This window comes from Schistocerca cancellata, chromosome 1 (genome assembly GCF_023864275.1).
Source record: "Schistocerca cancellata isolate TAMUIC-IGC-003103 chromosome 1, iqSchCanc2.1, whole genome shotgun sequence".
NCBI lineage: Eukaryota > Metazoa > Arthropoda > Insecta > Orthoptera > Acrididae > Schistocerca > Schistocerca cancellata.
The window spans coordinates 1,024,290,632-1,024,308,266 of NC_064626.1; the positions used below are offsets into that span (position 1 = coordinate 1,024,290,632).

A 17,635-nucleotide genomic window follows, 5' to 3' on the forward strand; every position below is an offset into this window, starting at 1 on the left:
ACAGCAACTTCTCTGTCTTTGAGGGTGTTGCTCTTTTCCGGCAGGATATTTGGTGCTACATGCCTCCGGAAGTTTACCAATGACTTGACGAGTCTATGTCTCACAGAATCACTGCTCTATCGTGATCAACACGCTACAGCCGCTGATCGTATTGCTTTCGTTCATTATTGGATGCAGTTCGCAAGGCAAAAGGAGTAACTGTGCGCTATATCACTGCCGACAGACTTCGCAGTAGAAGGTCAGTGCAGAACGGAGGAAGTCGCACAGTGGTGGCGAGTGGCGAGCGGCAGCGTTCGGCGCGGGCGCTGACCGCGGTGCGTGGCGGCGCTGGCGTCTGCGGCCCGCGCGGGGACACCGCGCAGGAGCCCGCCTCTCGCCACTCCGCCGCCTGCCGCCATGGCGACCACTGCCGCGATGTGTGCGCCCGCGCTCGCGCTACTCCTGCTGCTCGTGTTGGTGGACGCGCCAGGCGCCGCGGCGCAGAGGCTCGGCTTCGGCAGGTGCCCGTCGCACCGCGGCATGCGGGAGTTTGACATCAAGAAGGTCAGTCACGTCTCATACTTCACAGTCACCCACTCTGATCCCCTCTCGGTGACTCAGGCCGTCAACAACAAAGCACCTCTCATATGTCAGTGCTACCGGGCACACAGGAATTATGACGACAGTTAGTCACCACGTTAACAGCATGTACAGGTGCTACCATTACAGGCAGAAATCTGTCACAGCGGACTGTGGTTTGTAAGCTCGATATTCAGTGAAGAACAAAGCACTGTTACGGTTCGCAGTCGAAGCCTGTTCAACCTGTTTCCTTGGGTATGGTTACACTTGTTTGATTCATAATATGAGGTGAAAAAAATAGACTGGTGTTAAAAATTGGTACGAACCAAACAGAAACACTCTCGGAAGTTGTTTTATGGTACGTACTGACGAGGAGAACACGGCAACACGATTTCCCAGAAACTTCACTGAGTGAAAGAGGGGTCAAAATAAGGAACACGCGTCTCGAAAAAATGGTTCAAATGGCTCTGAGCACTATGCGACTTAACTTCTGAGGTCATCAATCGCCTAGGACTTAGAACTAATTAAACCTAACTAACCTAAGGACATCACACACATCCATGCCCGAGGCAGATTCGAACCTGCGACCGTAGCTGTCGCTCGGCTGCAGACTGTAGCGCCTAGAACCGCACGGCCACTGTGGCTGGCCACGCGTCTCGGCTTAGCTGTAGAACTCGATCGTTGCTGAGACAACGACGGGTAAGTTCGAGGTACTTTACGTCCCTTTTTGCGAATAAACAGATCAACCGAAGCTGTGGCACAGTAGCTATCGTTGCGGCTACACGCTTTTTTACTTTTATTTTTATCAGTTTGTCTATCTTTGTCTGTAGAAGTTTGTTACACAATTGTTTGCCAGTTCATATTATAATAACATTGTCCTTATTAGCTTGATAATTGTATCTGTGGTGAATTAATAAAAAACAAAATAAATGTGTGGAAAAATAATTTGGAATTTTTTTCGACGAAATTGATTCAAAATCAGTTGTAAGCGTCAGTTTTCGGAAAAGTGATCCGTTATGCGTAGTTTTCCACGAAATCATAGGCAATACTTGAAATCTTCATCAATGCTAACGACATTTTCTTCAAAAATGTTCAAATGTGTGTGGGATTTAACAGCTAAGGTCATCAGTCCCTAAGCTTACACAATACTTAACCTAAATTATCCTAAGGACAAACACACACACACACACACACACACACCCATGCCCGAGGGAGGACTCGAACCTCCGCCAGGACCAGCTGCGATATTTTCTTCCCGAGTGAGATTCATTCGAAGAAATGTCGCTGTGGAGAACCTCCCTTTGTGTGATGCCGATGCTATTCGGAATTTACGTTTCGAATGTTTCCACGATCGATATCATCCAAAGGTATGCATCAAGTCTTCGTGGAGAATAAACATAAAAATAAAATATCTGACTCAAGAATTCATAGAAGAATGAAATATAAGACTATGCGAATTTTAAGAAAAACACACTGGAATTGCCATAACCACATACATACAAATTTGTGACACTTAAAGTTAAACCCTGTTGTAGTTTTACAATTAATATAATGCCCTTCAGTCCCCCAACTTCGTACGAAACATTCAACATGCTTAGATAAACGAAAATAAATAAATAAAAACAGTAAAAGGGTTAGGAACACAAGAGGCGAAAATGAGAAGTAACGACTATGCCACCAATTGTACTGCGCTTACCACGCGGTGAAAGACATCTAAAGTACGTCGAAAACTTTGACTGCCGTTTTCTCAGAAACGGTCTAATATCTACGGATAAGCCGAGACACGTAGTCGCTTAGTGTGATTCCTCTTCCACTGAACGAAGTTTCTGGGAAATCGGATTATGGCACTTGCCGTGTTCTCCTCGTGAGCGATTAGATTTGAAGAATCCTGGTGTTCATTGGTGCAGAGTAACCGCATTTCTCGAGAGACGGTGGAGGCAAAGTTGCTTTTCTTGAGAGTCTGTCAAATGTTATTCTAGTCTCACAGACTCTTTACGATTAAAATGTGTATCTCTGACAGATCTTGGACCCTTGTAGTTTCAACACCGGAGGCGGGGGTTCGCTTTCATCGCACTGTCTTTGGGGAAACAGCTTGGAACATCCCCTTTGAAAAATTATGAAGTGACAGTGCCGGAAATACCCTTACGGTATTTGATTTTCAAACAGTTGAGCCAGACTGAACGCACTCAGATATTTCTCTCTTTACTCATTCTGATCATCACTGAACTGACACACAATATTTTAGCGCAACGCAGTCTGGCTTTCAATAATCCCCACAAAAGAATGGCCCTGACTAACAATAACCTATACCTTTCACGAATCACTTACCTCACAAAACGTTACTCGAACTACTGCAATACAGCGAGCGCCATTACTGCCAGCTAAATAAAAAATTCTAATTACTGAAGGCACTAACTACTGATAGGCATAGTTAGCAAATGAAAGATTTTGATAGAGAACAAACAACGTATTTACCTTAATAATGTTCAAAAGTCATCATATACAGAGGGGTCCAAAAAAATGTATCCACTGTTTAAAAGTCCATAACTTGCAAACTAATTGACAGAGTTGTCTCATTTTTGGTGAAAGTGTAGCTTAAAGCCCAACTTAAAGATATCATTGTAGGTGTTCGAAATGGTCACCATTAACATCCACACACAAACGATGCCGCCGAACTGCAGCACGAACTACTGACTGCAACGTGTTCAGTTGGATATTTGCACATAAATGTACGATGGATTCTCGAAGTTCATCCAATGTGCATGGCTTTTGTCGATAAACAACTTCCTTTAGTGTTCCCCACAGGTAAAAGTCCAGAGGAGTTAGGTCTGGGGAACGTGATGGGTACTCCACAGCACCTCTACGGCCTATCCATCTTTCTGGCAGATTTTCGTCGAGATGGGCCCTAACACGATTTTGGTAGTGGGCTGAGGCACCATCTTGTTGAAAGTAAACTCTTCCGTCTCCATACACGTCTCAGATGGCAGGTAAAATGGATGTTTGAAGCTTCTGAAGGTGCACCTCACCGGTAACTGTGCCGTCAAAGAATGGTCCAATCAAGCCCCGGTAAGACAACCTGTACCACACATTTACTCCTGGTAAATTCACGGCTTTGTCTACATGGACGTTCGGATTTTCGGCGGCGCAGTAGATGCAATTGTGGCGATTTACTATTCCATTGAGTTTGAACTGTGCCTCAACAGACCACACAATGATCTCTGCAAACTCTTCATCGTTGAGCACCATGTTAGTAAACCACTCGCAGTACTCCATTCTACGATCTGGGGCGTCCTCGTTCATTGCGTGTAGCAATCGTGGGATGTAGCACTTCCTTTTTGCTGTCTTCAAAATTCGCCGAACACTAGAGCGACTCACTCCAGTTTCACGGGCACACTGTCTCACAGACTTCTGTGGAGAGCGAGTGAATTGTAACACACGACGGGAGTTAGCTGGACTTGTTACTGTTACAGGTCGTCCAGATCGTTGTTTGTGTACATCTTTAACACAGCCTTCGGCTTCAAATTTGTCTCGAATGCGACGAATCGTTAAACGTGTCGGTGGCTCTGTTTGATACTCATTTCGCCATTGCCGTTGAACCTCATTAATGTTTTCGTACTTAAAATACCACTTCAAAACTGACTTCCTTTCATAGAATGTAAGCGTTGCGCCAGCCATGTTTACCCGAGTAACTAGGCGCAACTAAGAACATAACACTGACTATCTGTCGACTGTCGTATTCCTGGATACTGATCATTCCTAATGGGACAAGCTGTATTTTACTAAAGGGGTGTGAAAGATTACATTCCTCAAATTCCAATTTATTGATTCTGATTATTCATTGGACATGACCGATTTCGGAAAACATGTTCCATCGTCGATATAGATATTGTTGGTTTCTTAGATACATCAGATGATTGAATGTGCATTCTGAAACTGATCGTGTATGTTGTACGAATAAGCAACGTTAATAAAATAGAGTCTGGGGAACTCTGCAATCTTTCATATAATGCAGTATTGTATTGTCTTCAGTGAAACTGCGTGTTTCGCCCGAAGGTTGTTGGATTGATCGCCGGCCGGAGTGGCCGAGCGGTTAAAGGCGCTACAGTCTGGAACCGCACGACCGCTACGGTTGCAGGTTCGAATCCTGCCTCGGGCATGGATGTGTGTGATGTCCTTAGGTTAGTTAGGTTTAATTAGTTCTAAGTTCTAGGGGACTTATGACCACAGCAGTTGAGTCCCATAGTGCTCAGAGCCATTTGAACCATTTTTTTGGATTGATCATGTAACGTTCTTTCTGTTTTGATTATATGCTACTGTGTACATAGGATTAAGTCGTACTAATACAGTGAGTAGCCGATTTCATATAAATTTCTACCTCCCATTATCTCAGGAATGTTAGCTTTCAAAGACATCAACTCCCAACTACTTCGCAAAGAACCGCGTAACAATTATCTCCGAACACCTTACTACATTTTTACGAGGATCGTGCTGGCGTAGCACTGTGACAGAAATTTGAATTAATGTTTTATAGAAACAAATTGAGCGTAAACGTTGCATTCTTTTCCTTGTGCCCCTACCAAACACTACAGACTAAAACATTTCACAATCATATCAAGTTTATTTCCTGGTGCTGTTTCTAACCATGTTATATTAATTATAAATAAAGTAGACTCTGGCTACAATACGTTTCATAACTTATTACAGGAACAATTTCAGGAGTTTCATTCCCATCATTCTTGGGCAACAGACTACTAACAGACTAGGCAGCCTTGACCAGCAGCGAAGTGTCATTTTGGTGTGGTGTTGTGGGCGCGGGCTTGCACACTTGCCATTCAGTTGACAGCCAGCTGTGATTGGGAAAATAAAACCTAACATCTATTAGATGCAAAAACATTTTGTTCGCAACATTTAGCTACACCTTTCAGATACTTCTTTACATAGTCGCTACTCCGACTTGGACATTTGTCGTAGCATGGTACCAGCTTCCCAGTCATAGAAGGCAGCCGTTGGGAGATTTTCATCGATTCTTTATACTGGCGTGCAGCTCGTTGTCTGTGCCAATACGCTGACCTCATAGCCATTCTATTTTCTAGGCATCTTTACGTGCTCACTGTGTGATCAAAACTGAAAAGTGCATACGAGAGTCACTGCGGAACACATCTGTGCAAAGCTTCACTTCATTTTCACTGGGGTTTTAAGTTCGCGACCGACTGGTGGTTGAAAAAAAAATAGCACTCGTATATTGTTGTTTTTCATAGATTGTTCTGCGTAGAACTCCTCAAATACTTATTAAGTGTGTACATTCTTCATTTATACACTTTTAATTTTTTCGTTCTTTTCTGGACTGAATGATACTGTTATTGTTAACTGCAACACTAAAAATATAGCTTGCACTTCAGTTGTGATTCTGTAGTAATTACGATATTTCGTTCTTGATGTATACTGACTGAAGAAAGAACGCACAAAGTAGACACTTCCGCTTTCGTAGTTAATGTGCACTTAGAATATTATATAAGAAGTACCTCCGCTAGAAAGTCTACTGTACTTTATTCTCTGTCTGACATTTGCTAATGTAATTTGAAGAAAAAGAAATTAATTCTGATCTTTAGATTCAAAGGGAGAATTATTACACGAAAATTTATGGCGGGAAATCATTCAAATGTACGTCCTTTTAAATTTCTGATTTTTTTTAAGTAGAGAAAAGCAGAATACACTTGAGGTAGACAAATATTTCCCCAACATATTTTTATGTGTTCCAGTATATCTACCACTCCGGGACTAAGCTACAGAAAACAAGTACTGTTTAAAGCTTACTTAATCCAAAATAATGTAATTATTTAAAAATCTTGAACGCTTCATACTCCGCAGCTTTAAGATGTTTGTTAAAGAACATCTTCCAAGCACCATGAGCTGCACTTGAAATGTTTATTTGCCAAATCGGTGTTCGGGTCAATAACCCATCGTCAGTGGCATCTGATACAACGGGACAAACAACTGCATGTACAACAGTTTCTAAAACATGACGACTGCATATATAATAGCAGAAATATAAATCTACTTACGTTATGTATATCTGTAGCAACGATATGCGTTTATAAATTCTTTGGGATGTTGAGCTTGGTGTGCATCTAGAAATCTGAACATCCTAAATACACATATGAAAAAAAAGTTTTGCATCACACTGGTTCCCAGAACTCCTGAAGATAGACGTTGACTGTGGGTACTGTATCATAGACATAATCCCTTTGACTGTTCATAGAGATCACTAAACCCGACCAAAGATGTAAACAACCATGCATGAGCATCGCTTATTAGACGGAGGGGGTCCGACAGCCGATCAGTTCCAGTCATTCCACCAGGAAGGAGATATATGGCTCGTGTTGTCGTAGTTCAGTCATGCCTAGACGGTCAATACCGCGGTTCGATCGCGTCCGCATTGTTACTTAGTGACAGGAAGGGCTCTCAACAAGGGAAGTGTCCAGGCGTCTCGGAGTGAAGCAATGCGATATTGTTCGGACATGGAGATACAGAGAGACAGGAACTGTCGATGACATGCCTCGCTCAGGCCGCCCAAGGGCTACTACTGCAGTGGATGACCGCTACCTACAGATTATGGCTCGGAGGAACCCTAACAGCAACGCCACCTTGTTGAATAATGCTTTTCGTGCAGGCACAGGACGTCGTGTTACGACTCAAACTGGGCGCAATAGGCTGCATGATGCGCAACTTCACTCCCGACGTCCATGGATAGGTCCATCTTTGCAAACACGACATCATGCAGCGCGGTACAGATGGACTCAACAATATGCCGAATGGACCGCTCAGGATTGGCATCACGGTCTTTTCACCGATGAGTGTAGCATATGCCTTCAACCAGACAATCGTCGGAGACGTGTTTGGAGGCAACCTGGTCAGGCTGAAAGCCTTGGACACACTGTTCAGCGAGTTCAGCAAGGTGGAGGTTCCCTGCTGTTTTGGGGTGGCATTATGTGGGGCCGACGTACGCCGGTGGTGGTCATGGAAGGCGCCGTAACGACTGTACGATACGTGAATCCCATCCTCCGACCGATAGTGCAATCGTATCGGCAGCATGTTGGCGTGGCATTCGTCTTCATGGACGCCAATTCGCGCCCCCATCTTGCACATCTTGTTAATGACTTCCTTCAGGATAACGACATCGCTCGACTAGAGTGGCCAGCATGTTCCCCCGACATGAAGGCTATCGAACATGCCCAGGATAGATCGAAAAGGGCTGTTAATGGACGACGTGACCCACCAACCACTCTGATGGATTTACACCGAATCGCCGTTGAGCAATGGGATAATATGGACCAACAGTGCCTTGATGAACTTGTGGATAGTATGCCACGACGAATACAAGCATGCATCAATGCAAGAGGACGTGCTACTGGGTATTAGAGGTACCGGTGTGTACAGCAATCTGGACCACCACCCCTGAAGGTCTCGCTGTATGGTGGTACAACAAGCAATGTATGGTTTTCGTGAGCAATAAAAAGGGCGAAAACGATGTTTATGTTGATCTCTATTCCAATTTTCTTTACAGGTTCCGGAACTCTCGGAACCGAGGTGATGCAAAACTTTTTTTGGATGTGTGTATGTTTCGTTGACACTCATGTCATTGCTATAGAGACAGTACAATGTAAGTGGGTTTTTACTTCTGGTATTATATATACAGTTGTCAGGTTGTAGAAACTGACATACATACAGTTGTTTGTCCCTCCGTATCGGACGCCACAGACAACGGGTTATAGACCCGATTACCTATTTGGCAGATACAGTGCAGCTCCTTTAAAATGTAATTATTTTTACCAAAGGGAAATACGTTGGTGACAATAGATATTTATAGTCGATGACACACATAAAACTTATCCGTACAATACTAAACGCTTTCTCTGAAAAATATTTCGAACATTTAATTCAGGAAGTCACTAAAATTGTAAATGGTTGCGAAATCATACTCGACCTCTTAGCAACAAATAATCCAAAGCAAATAAGGAGCATTATGACACACACAGCGATTGTGACCACAAGGTCATTCTAGCGAGACTGAATACTTTAATATCCAAAAACACTCAAAATATACGCAAAATATATCTGTTTAAAAAAAACAGATAAAAATTCGCTAGACGCCTTCGTAAGGGACAGCCTCCATTCTTGTCGAACTAACTTTGTGAGTTTAGACCAAACGTGGCTTGAATTCAGAGAAATAGTATTGACAGCAGCGAAGCAGTTTATACCGAATAGTAAGAGACGGAACTGAACCCCTATGGTGCACAAAACGGGTTAGAACACTGTTGCAGAGGCAATGAGAAACGCGTCCAAATTTAAAAGAATGCATAATCCCCAAAACTGGCGAAGTTTTACAGAAGCTCGAAATTTAGCGCAAACCTCAATGCGAAGTGCTTTTACTATTTTTCATAACGTAACTCTGTCTCGAAATCTGGCAGAAAATTCAAAGAGATTCTGATCGTAGTAAGCTAATCCAACCGAAAGACACAATCAGTACCTTCACTTCCCGTAAGCAATGGTGATGTTACTGATGACAATGGCACTAAAGCTAAGTTAGTGATACGGTTTTCCGAAATTCCTTCACCAAAGGAGACGAAGTGAATATTCCGGAATTCGATTCAAGAATTGCTGCCAACGTGAGTAACTTAGAAGCAAACATCCTCGGTCTAGCAAAGCAACTTAAATCACTTAATAAAGGCTAGTCCTCCGGTCCAGACTGCATATCAATTAAATTCCTTTCAGAGTATGCTGATATAACAGCTCCATACTGAACAACGTACACAACGCTCGCTTGACGAAAGAACCGTGGCTAAAGACTGGAAAGCTGCAGAGGTTACACGAATCCTCAAGAAACGAAATAGGAGTAATCCCATGTATTACAGACCTATGTCAGTGACGTCAATATGCAGTAGGATTTTGGAACATATGCTGCGTTCGAAGATTATGAATTACTTGAAGGGAAACGATCTGTTGACACATTCAGCACGGATTCAGAAAATTTCGTTCTTGTGAAACATAACTAACTATTCTCACGAAGTAATGAGTGCTGTCGACAGAGGATGTCAAATTGATTCCATATTTCTAGATTCCCAGAACGCTTGTGATACTCTATCTCACAAGTGAACTTCTAATCAAATTACGTGCCCATTGAGTATCGTCTCAGTTTTGCTACTGGATTTATGGTTTCCTGTCAGAATGGCTACAGTTAGTAATAAACTGATGAAATGTCATCGAGTAAAACGCATGTGATATCTGGCGCTCTCCAAGGAAATGTCGTAGACCCTCCGCTGTTTCTAAATTATAAAAATTATATAAATGATTTAGGAGACACTCTGAGTAGCCATCTTTGATTATTTGCAAATTATGCTGTCATTTTCTGTCTAGTAAAGTCACCAACAGATGTAAATCAATTGGAAAATGATTTAGGCAAGATATCTGTTTGGTGCAAAAAAAAAAAAAAAAAAAAAAAAAAAAAAAAAAACACGACATCTGACCCTAAATAATGAAAAGTGTGAGATCATTCACATGGGTACTAAATAGAATCCGCAAAATTTCGGTTACGCAATAAATCATACAAATCTAAAGGCAATCATTTCAGCTAAATACCTAGGAATTAGAATCACGAACTACTTCAACTGGAACGATCACATAAATATTGTTGACGGGGAGCAAACCAAAGACAGGAGAACACTTGGAAGATGCAACAAGTCCACTAAAGAGAGACTACCTGCACTACACTTATCCTTCCTCTGCTAGAGTATTGTTGTGTGGTATGGGATCCTTAACAGATGAGATTGACTGAGGACATTGAAAAAGTTCGAAGAAGTGCAGCACTGTATCACGAAACAGGGGAAAAAGTGTAACGGATATGATATACGAGTTGGAGTGGCAATCACTGAAACAGATTATCATTGTGGCGAGATCGTTTCACGAAATTTCCATCTCCGACGTTCCGAATTCGAATTTTGTTGACACTCACCTACATAGAAATGATCATTATAACAAAATAAAGAGATTTCAGAAGTTGCACGAAAATATGTAAGTGTTCGTTTTTTCCGTGCGCTGTTCGAGAGTGAGACGGTACAGAAATAGTGTGAAAACGGTTCGATACAGCCTCTGCCAGGTGCTCAAGTGTGAATTCCAGAGTAGTCGTGTAGATGTAGATGCAGAAATCAGAAAGTAACGCTACAAATTTCGCTTGTCTCCCAGAGAATGTGAATAATATAGTTTCTAAGATTATCATTTTGTTGTTTTATGATAACTGGAGGGAACGTATTCTTACAGTCAGAATCTACATTATGTTGCGCATGCGTACGTGTTAGTATTGTAAATGTAGATGTCACCAAAGCAAGTAAGATCTGAGTTTAGGATACTGTCGATGTTTATTAGAGACGTAATATTAGTGTAAAAGGGGCAGTGGGGAAGGGGGGGGGGGAGGGGGGAGGAGGGGGGGAGCTTGATTTAGCCAAACCATGTAAAATATTAATTACGACAGCCATGCGGGGATCTGAACGTTGCTCTTAGCAAGTACATTTCCATTATTTTAACAACCATGCAGTCTGCCTCCGTAGTTTAATGGTTATCATTGTTGATTACCGAAGCTTGAAACGTCCCCTTACAACAATTTATACAAGACTGTGCTTAAACTGACACACTATGTTTTTAGCGCAACGCAATCTGACTATCAAAGATCCCTGCAAAAGAATGGCCCTGAGTAACATTAATCTATACCTTTCAGAAATCACTTACCTCACAAAAATCTTCATTACTCGAACTACTGCAATACAGCGAGCGCCACTACTGCCAGCTAAATAAAAGATTCAAACTACGGAAGGCACTAACTACTGATAGGGATAGTTAGCAAATGAAAGATATTAATAGAGAACAAACAATGTATTTACCTTAATAGTCATAATATATATAGCAGTTCATGACAAATTACAAAACTCCGCCATCTCTCTCCCCACATTCACCACTGCTGGCGGCTCACCTCCAACTGCGCAACGCTACGCGCTGTTCACATCCAGCTGCCGCTGCCCAACACTACAATGGCAGACAACAATGCAAACTAGCCACATACTGCACACAGCACAGCCAGTGATTTTCATACAGAGCGCTACGTAACGTTGCCAATAAGAAAATATAAACAGCCTACTTACAAGCTGAGATCCTGGGTTTGACTCTCAGTGACCACCTCATATGTGATGCAAGTGTCTGTGTAGAGGGTCCTCTTAGCCTCATGAGATCAAGTGAAAAACTGCTCGATGAAACGAGGAGCAAACTGACAACCAATCTGTCGAAGTGACGTCCAATAGGAAGGCTTGTTCCAGGCTGGGAGCCCCACTGTAACATGTCCATTGCCATTTAAACTTTTCTGGTATGTTTTACTTTTGCTGTCAACAACGTAGACATTTTGTCTTCTCACAGAGATGGTACGAACCAACTCATATGGCATATATGCATAAATTTATATTTTCTCTATATCAACTACATCTTTCTTTGATTCTAAACCGTCGCTCAATTTTGTGTGTAATATCGCAAACTCACGTGCCAGTGCAATCTTTCTATTCACAGAAACAAAATTTCTTGTCTTGCAGAGGAAGCGACTCAAGCAATATGATCCATAAACGAGAAAACTTCGTTCAGCCAGTGAAGTTGACTAGTTTCATGACAAAGCCGCTTCTATGAACGCCTGTTACCTCGGTTACTAGCACGGAGCGAGGTTGTGGCACCGGATTCATATTCGGTAGTAGCAGTGAAATTCCTCTCCGGTCATTCAGATATAGGTTTTCTGTAGTTTCCATAAATCAAATAGGTGAATCCTGAGCTGGTTATTTTTAAAATATGACCAGCCGATTTTCTGCCTCATCTTTGTTCAGTCTGAATATGTGCTCGAATGACTTAGTCGTCTATGGAACAAAGTGCTCTCAACATTCGCACATCTTTGGGAGTCTGGTCAGCATTGTTTCCACTAGAAAAGCAAAAGAGAACAGCAGTTACATGTACATTAACACATATAACTTAAATTAACTCTGAATGTGAGACAACTCTCATATTGGCGAATGTCTTGTGAGTTTGCCCACATCAAGTAGGTAAAGCTGCCCTCAACTCGAGAATCTTTCTTAACACCACAGCGCGTTAATTAGCATGGTCCTGTTGGTGGTAGTACGCTTTGGCTTTCCACGGTTCTTTGAAGTGACTCACCCAGTCATTTATAGGGAAACCTACATTTCAACATAAACTTAAAATATGGTGCAATTTGGCACTTTCCTCAGCAATGGGTTCCAGAGCTGAAAGAAGCGATGCGACAGAAAAACCTCCTTGCATCGTTTGCGAGTCGAATCCTGGCTCATAACAGTTGTAGTCTGGCGCTTACCTTCCGAGCTAACGAGCCACTACACCACCCACTAATAACAAAATGGAAACTATATACCTTTGAAGAAATCATATGCGCGCGAATATTGAGTTTGAGAAACGAGGAAGATTGTGTTGTTGTCTACGGCAAGCATGGCTTCACCTATGCTTCACGTGGTTCAAGTACGGTTGTTTCCAAGTAAACTTCAAGCACCTCATCGGGTAAATAACCAACGAGTTTAGTTAGGACTAAGGGGGGGGGGGGTAATGTTAGCTGACCACTCACTACACACACAAGTTGCAACAGGCATAACTGTAGATATTTTTATATGTGGTATCTTAATATGTACTCTCATGAGTGTGTCAGTTGTTTCTTCTCTGTGTCGAACAGTCTTTCGACAAGCACATCACCATCTTTACGATCTGATGTTTTCTGCACAACCAGAACTGCAACACTGGAGTGTTTTTGCGTCCACGCGACCACACTTCAACCCCTGACCTGCTGCCCAAGGGATAATAAGCGTTAATGGCTTGCTTTTCCCATATATACTTGGAGGTAATAACCAACCTAAAAACATCGAAATGCAATAGCTACAATTATTAGTCTCTAAATGACGTAAATACTGATGTAATGTTGTTCAGTATACTGTCTGCAGTCATCCATGAAAATATTTTTACTTATACTCTTTACACCTTGTATTTTGCAAGTGGAAATAACACTGTTAAGGACGAAATATTTATTCCTTGTCAGTGAAACAGCAGTAAAGTTTTGATGTCAAGTGTACATATGCTACTACGATTTTACCATTAGGAAAGGTCAGACAATACCTGCCGTTCGACATCTCGTACCAAACTGCTTTAAAAGAGTAATCTCCGACAAAGTCGCATTTTTGTTTTTCTTGAGCCAAAGATGCTACGTCACTGGGTGCTTGGTGACACGTAACGACGACTCGCTTCGGCCTGATGCGCGCATGAAATACAGCCGGCCGGAGTATTTGATGAGAAAAGCAACACTATGTATGAAGAACGTGCGGTGTATTACAATTGGAATTTCATCTGATGTCGTATACAAGTGGTAATCTCGGTACGTACATTTGCAGCTAAGGGCGTTAATGCCTAATTATTTCAGTACGAGGATGGACAAGCGCTATGTGCGCAAAAACAATAATTTGGCCGTTGTAGCGGCTCCCTCTGGAGCAGATGACCCACTAGAAAGGGTTGAGCTTTCTGCCGTATCTCTAGTTCTTTCGAAGTGGAGGGTCTTGCAGTGTACTAATCAATATTAAACAAAAAGCCATTCAGAAAATTACTTGCAGTAAACAATGTTTTTGTGAGACTCCTTATATTCCATAAAAAATATACAGGGTGTTACAAAAAAGGTACGGCCAAACTTTCAGGAAACATTCCTCACACACAAAGAAAGAAAATATGTTATGTGGACATGTGTCCAGAAACGCTTACTTTCCATGATAGAGCTCATTTTATTACTTCTCTTCAAATCACATTAATCATGGAATGGAAACACACAGCAACAGAACGTACCAGCGTGACTTCAAACACTTTGTTGCAGGAAATGTTCAAAATGTCCTCCGTTAGCGAGGATACATGCATCCACCCTCTGTCGCATGGAATCCCTTATGCGCTGATGCAGCCCTGGAGAATGGCGTATTGTATCACAGCCCTCCACAATACGAGCACGAAGAGTCTCTGCATTTGGTACCGGGGTTGCGTAGACAAAAACTTTAAAATGTTCCCATAAATGAAAGTCAAGAGGGTTGAGGTCAGGAGAGCGTGGAGGCCATGGAATTGGTCCGCCTCTACCAATCCATCGGTCACCGAATCTGTTGTTGAGAAGCGTACGAGCACTTCGACTGAAATGTGCAGGAGCTCCATCGTGCATGAACCACATGTTGTGTCGCACTTGTAAAGGCACATGCTCTAGCAGCACAGGTAGAATATCCCGTATGAAATCATGATAACGTGCTCCATTGAGCGTAGGTGGAAGAACATGGGGCCCAATCAAGACATCACCAACAATGTCTGCCCAAACGTTCACAGAAAATCTGTGTTGATGACGTGATTGCACAATTGCGTGCGGATTCTTGTCAGCCCACACATGTTGATTGCGAAAATTTACAATTTGATCACGTTGGAATGAAGCCTCATCCGTAAAGTGAACATTTACACTGAAATGAGGATTGACACATTGTTGGATGAACCATTCGCAGAGGTGTACGCGTGGAGGCCAACCAGCTGCTGATAGTGCCTGCACACGCTGCACATGGTACGGAAACAACTGGTTCTCCCGTAGCACTCTCCTTACAGTGACGTGGTCAACGTTACCTTGTACAGCAGCAACTTCTCTGACGCTGACATTAGGGTTATCGTCAACTGCACGAAGAATTGCCTCGTCCATTGCAGGTGTCCTCGTCGTTCTAGGTCTTCCCCAGTCGCGAGTCATAGGCTGGAATGTTCCGTGCTCCCTAAGACGCCGATCAATTGCTTCGAACGTCTTCCTGTCGGGACACCTTCGTTCTGGAAATCTGTCTCGATACAAACGTACCGCGCCACGGCTATTGCCCCGTGCTAATCCTTACATCAAATGGGCATCTGCCAACTCCGCATTTGTAAACATTGCACTGACTGCAAAACCACGTTCATGATGAACACTAACCTGTTGATGCTACGTACTGATGTGCTTGATGCTAGTACTGTGGAGCAATGAGTCGCATGTCAACACAAGCACCGAAGTCAACATTACCTTCCTTCAATTGGGCCAACTGGCGGTGAATCGAGGAAGTACAGTACATACTGACGAAACTAAAATGAGCTCTAACATGGAAATTAAGCGTTTCCGGACACATGTCCACACAACATCTTCTCTTTATTTGTGTGTGAGGAATGTTTCCTGAAAGTTTGGCAGTACCTTTTTGTAACACCCTGTATAACGTGTATTTGCCAAGAGGCCGTAAAGAATTAAGCTTTTGAAATAATAGTATTAGCTTAATGAATTTTATGTGTTTCGTAAACGAAGAAAAAACGACTTTTCTCACAAATTATACAGCATTCAGATTAGGAAGTTTCTCATAATTAATGTTCTTCTCTCCTTACTCGTTTCAAGACAATTGAAAACGTTTCATCTTTCAACAAGGTCGCAAAATGCACAAAATTACGTAAAGTATCGCCATCATTAAGGACAGAATCCTCGTCTGACATACAACAGACTCTAGTTTAAGACAATTTGCTGCAGCCTGTTTGTCAACGAGTTTACTATCGTATCATACACAGAGCCAGGGATTTGGCTTTACGTTGACTTTCGCAAAAATGTGAGTCCATTAAAGCGTAAGATTTATGCCTTATATGGCATAATGAAACAACAGAAAAAAATAATGAAATTTATGGTCCCCGCTCGAGATCATAGTTTTGCTGAGTAGTCTCAAGGGTTCCTATGTGCCTTCTCAGTTCTTTTGCGGTGGCATCCCCTAAATAAAATCCTATCTACCTATAAGACACGTCGATTCCGCTTAAGTACTTGTATATCAGCTCCACTGTTGTCAGGAACTAACTTCGTTGGACGCTGACTGGACTCAGAGAAACAAAGTTTAAAGAGATGCAGGAGTGATGACGATGGCGACACTTGAGGTCACTGATTTCCGTAGTGCAACAGAAATGCCCATCGTCTCTCGGGACTTGCAACCTATCGGCCTACCTCTGTACACTCATACACTCTCCTGTACTTGCCCTACAAATGAAACATATAAACAGTAGTTGGATTTTTCGCCGATGTTTGACAGCTCACGACATAAATAATAAAAAGCATACATTTTTCTGATCAGCTGCAAATTATAATTTAATTGATCACGAACCGATTTTTAGGATAGTATTAATTTTTATTTTATGCAGAAATCGAATTCTAAAAATGAGTAAACATATGACACAGAATGCAAACTTTAAACGACAGTTTCCTTCTCCTATGTTAAATTATGTTTCAGTTATGAAAATGTTAGATTATGATAGTAAATTCAATTTAATTTTTCTTTTTTTTGCTAAATGTAATGATTTCTGATTAACATAAACTACTAATTTCCTTTGTCAACACTGCATATCTCATCATTTTATGTATCTTCTGCATGGGGGTAGTCATAATGTCACATAATTGAAGCAGAAGTCCACCATGTCACTTGCCACAAACTTTAACTTCTGATGGAAGTTTTTTGATCAAAACTGCCAGCTTGCATCATTTACGGGTGTACTAATCGTTCCGACTGTATCTAAAGTACCAAGGAGTCATATTTCATTCATAAGTGCACTCGATCAACGAAATTTTCTTTTATATTCCTGAGTTCTGGTTGCGTCATTTACTTTTAATGTAGTGGTTTTATTTCTGCCATTTGGCTTTAGATTTTCATCTGTCCTATTCGAAAAACTTTCTGGGTGAACGATATGAAAAGGAAAATGAGAAACCGAACAAACAAACGAAATACGTTCGCAGTATTTTCGGGAAGGGGACATAGACCGAAATTAAGAAGAATGCTGAACTAGGAAAACAGCCTTCTGATATCACATACTTCTCTTCTTATTCGAAACATGTAACAAAAAGAAAGTTACATTAACAAGGCCAAACGCCAGTATTATTGGATCAAGTAGGCATTTAAGATCAGAAAAGCGTCTGAAAATGGATACCTGAATGTGT

The 17,635-nt window shown here is 42.0% G+C and overlaps 1 protein-coding gene across 1 annotated transcript in view; it reads left to right on the top strand.

Moving 5' to 3' along the window:
- Nucleotides 1-369: 369 nt before the first annotated feature.
- LOC126089494 (apolipoprotein D-like) overlaps nt 370-17,635 on the top strand; it is a 250,510-nt gene continuing 233,244 nt past the window's right edge. The window contains exon 1 of the mRNA XM_049906914.1: nt 370-543. Coding sequence (XP_049762871.1) covers nt 397-543 — 147 coding nt within the window. The 5' untranslated portion in view covers nt 370-396. The remainder of the gene's footprint in view (nt 544-17,635) is intronic.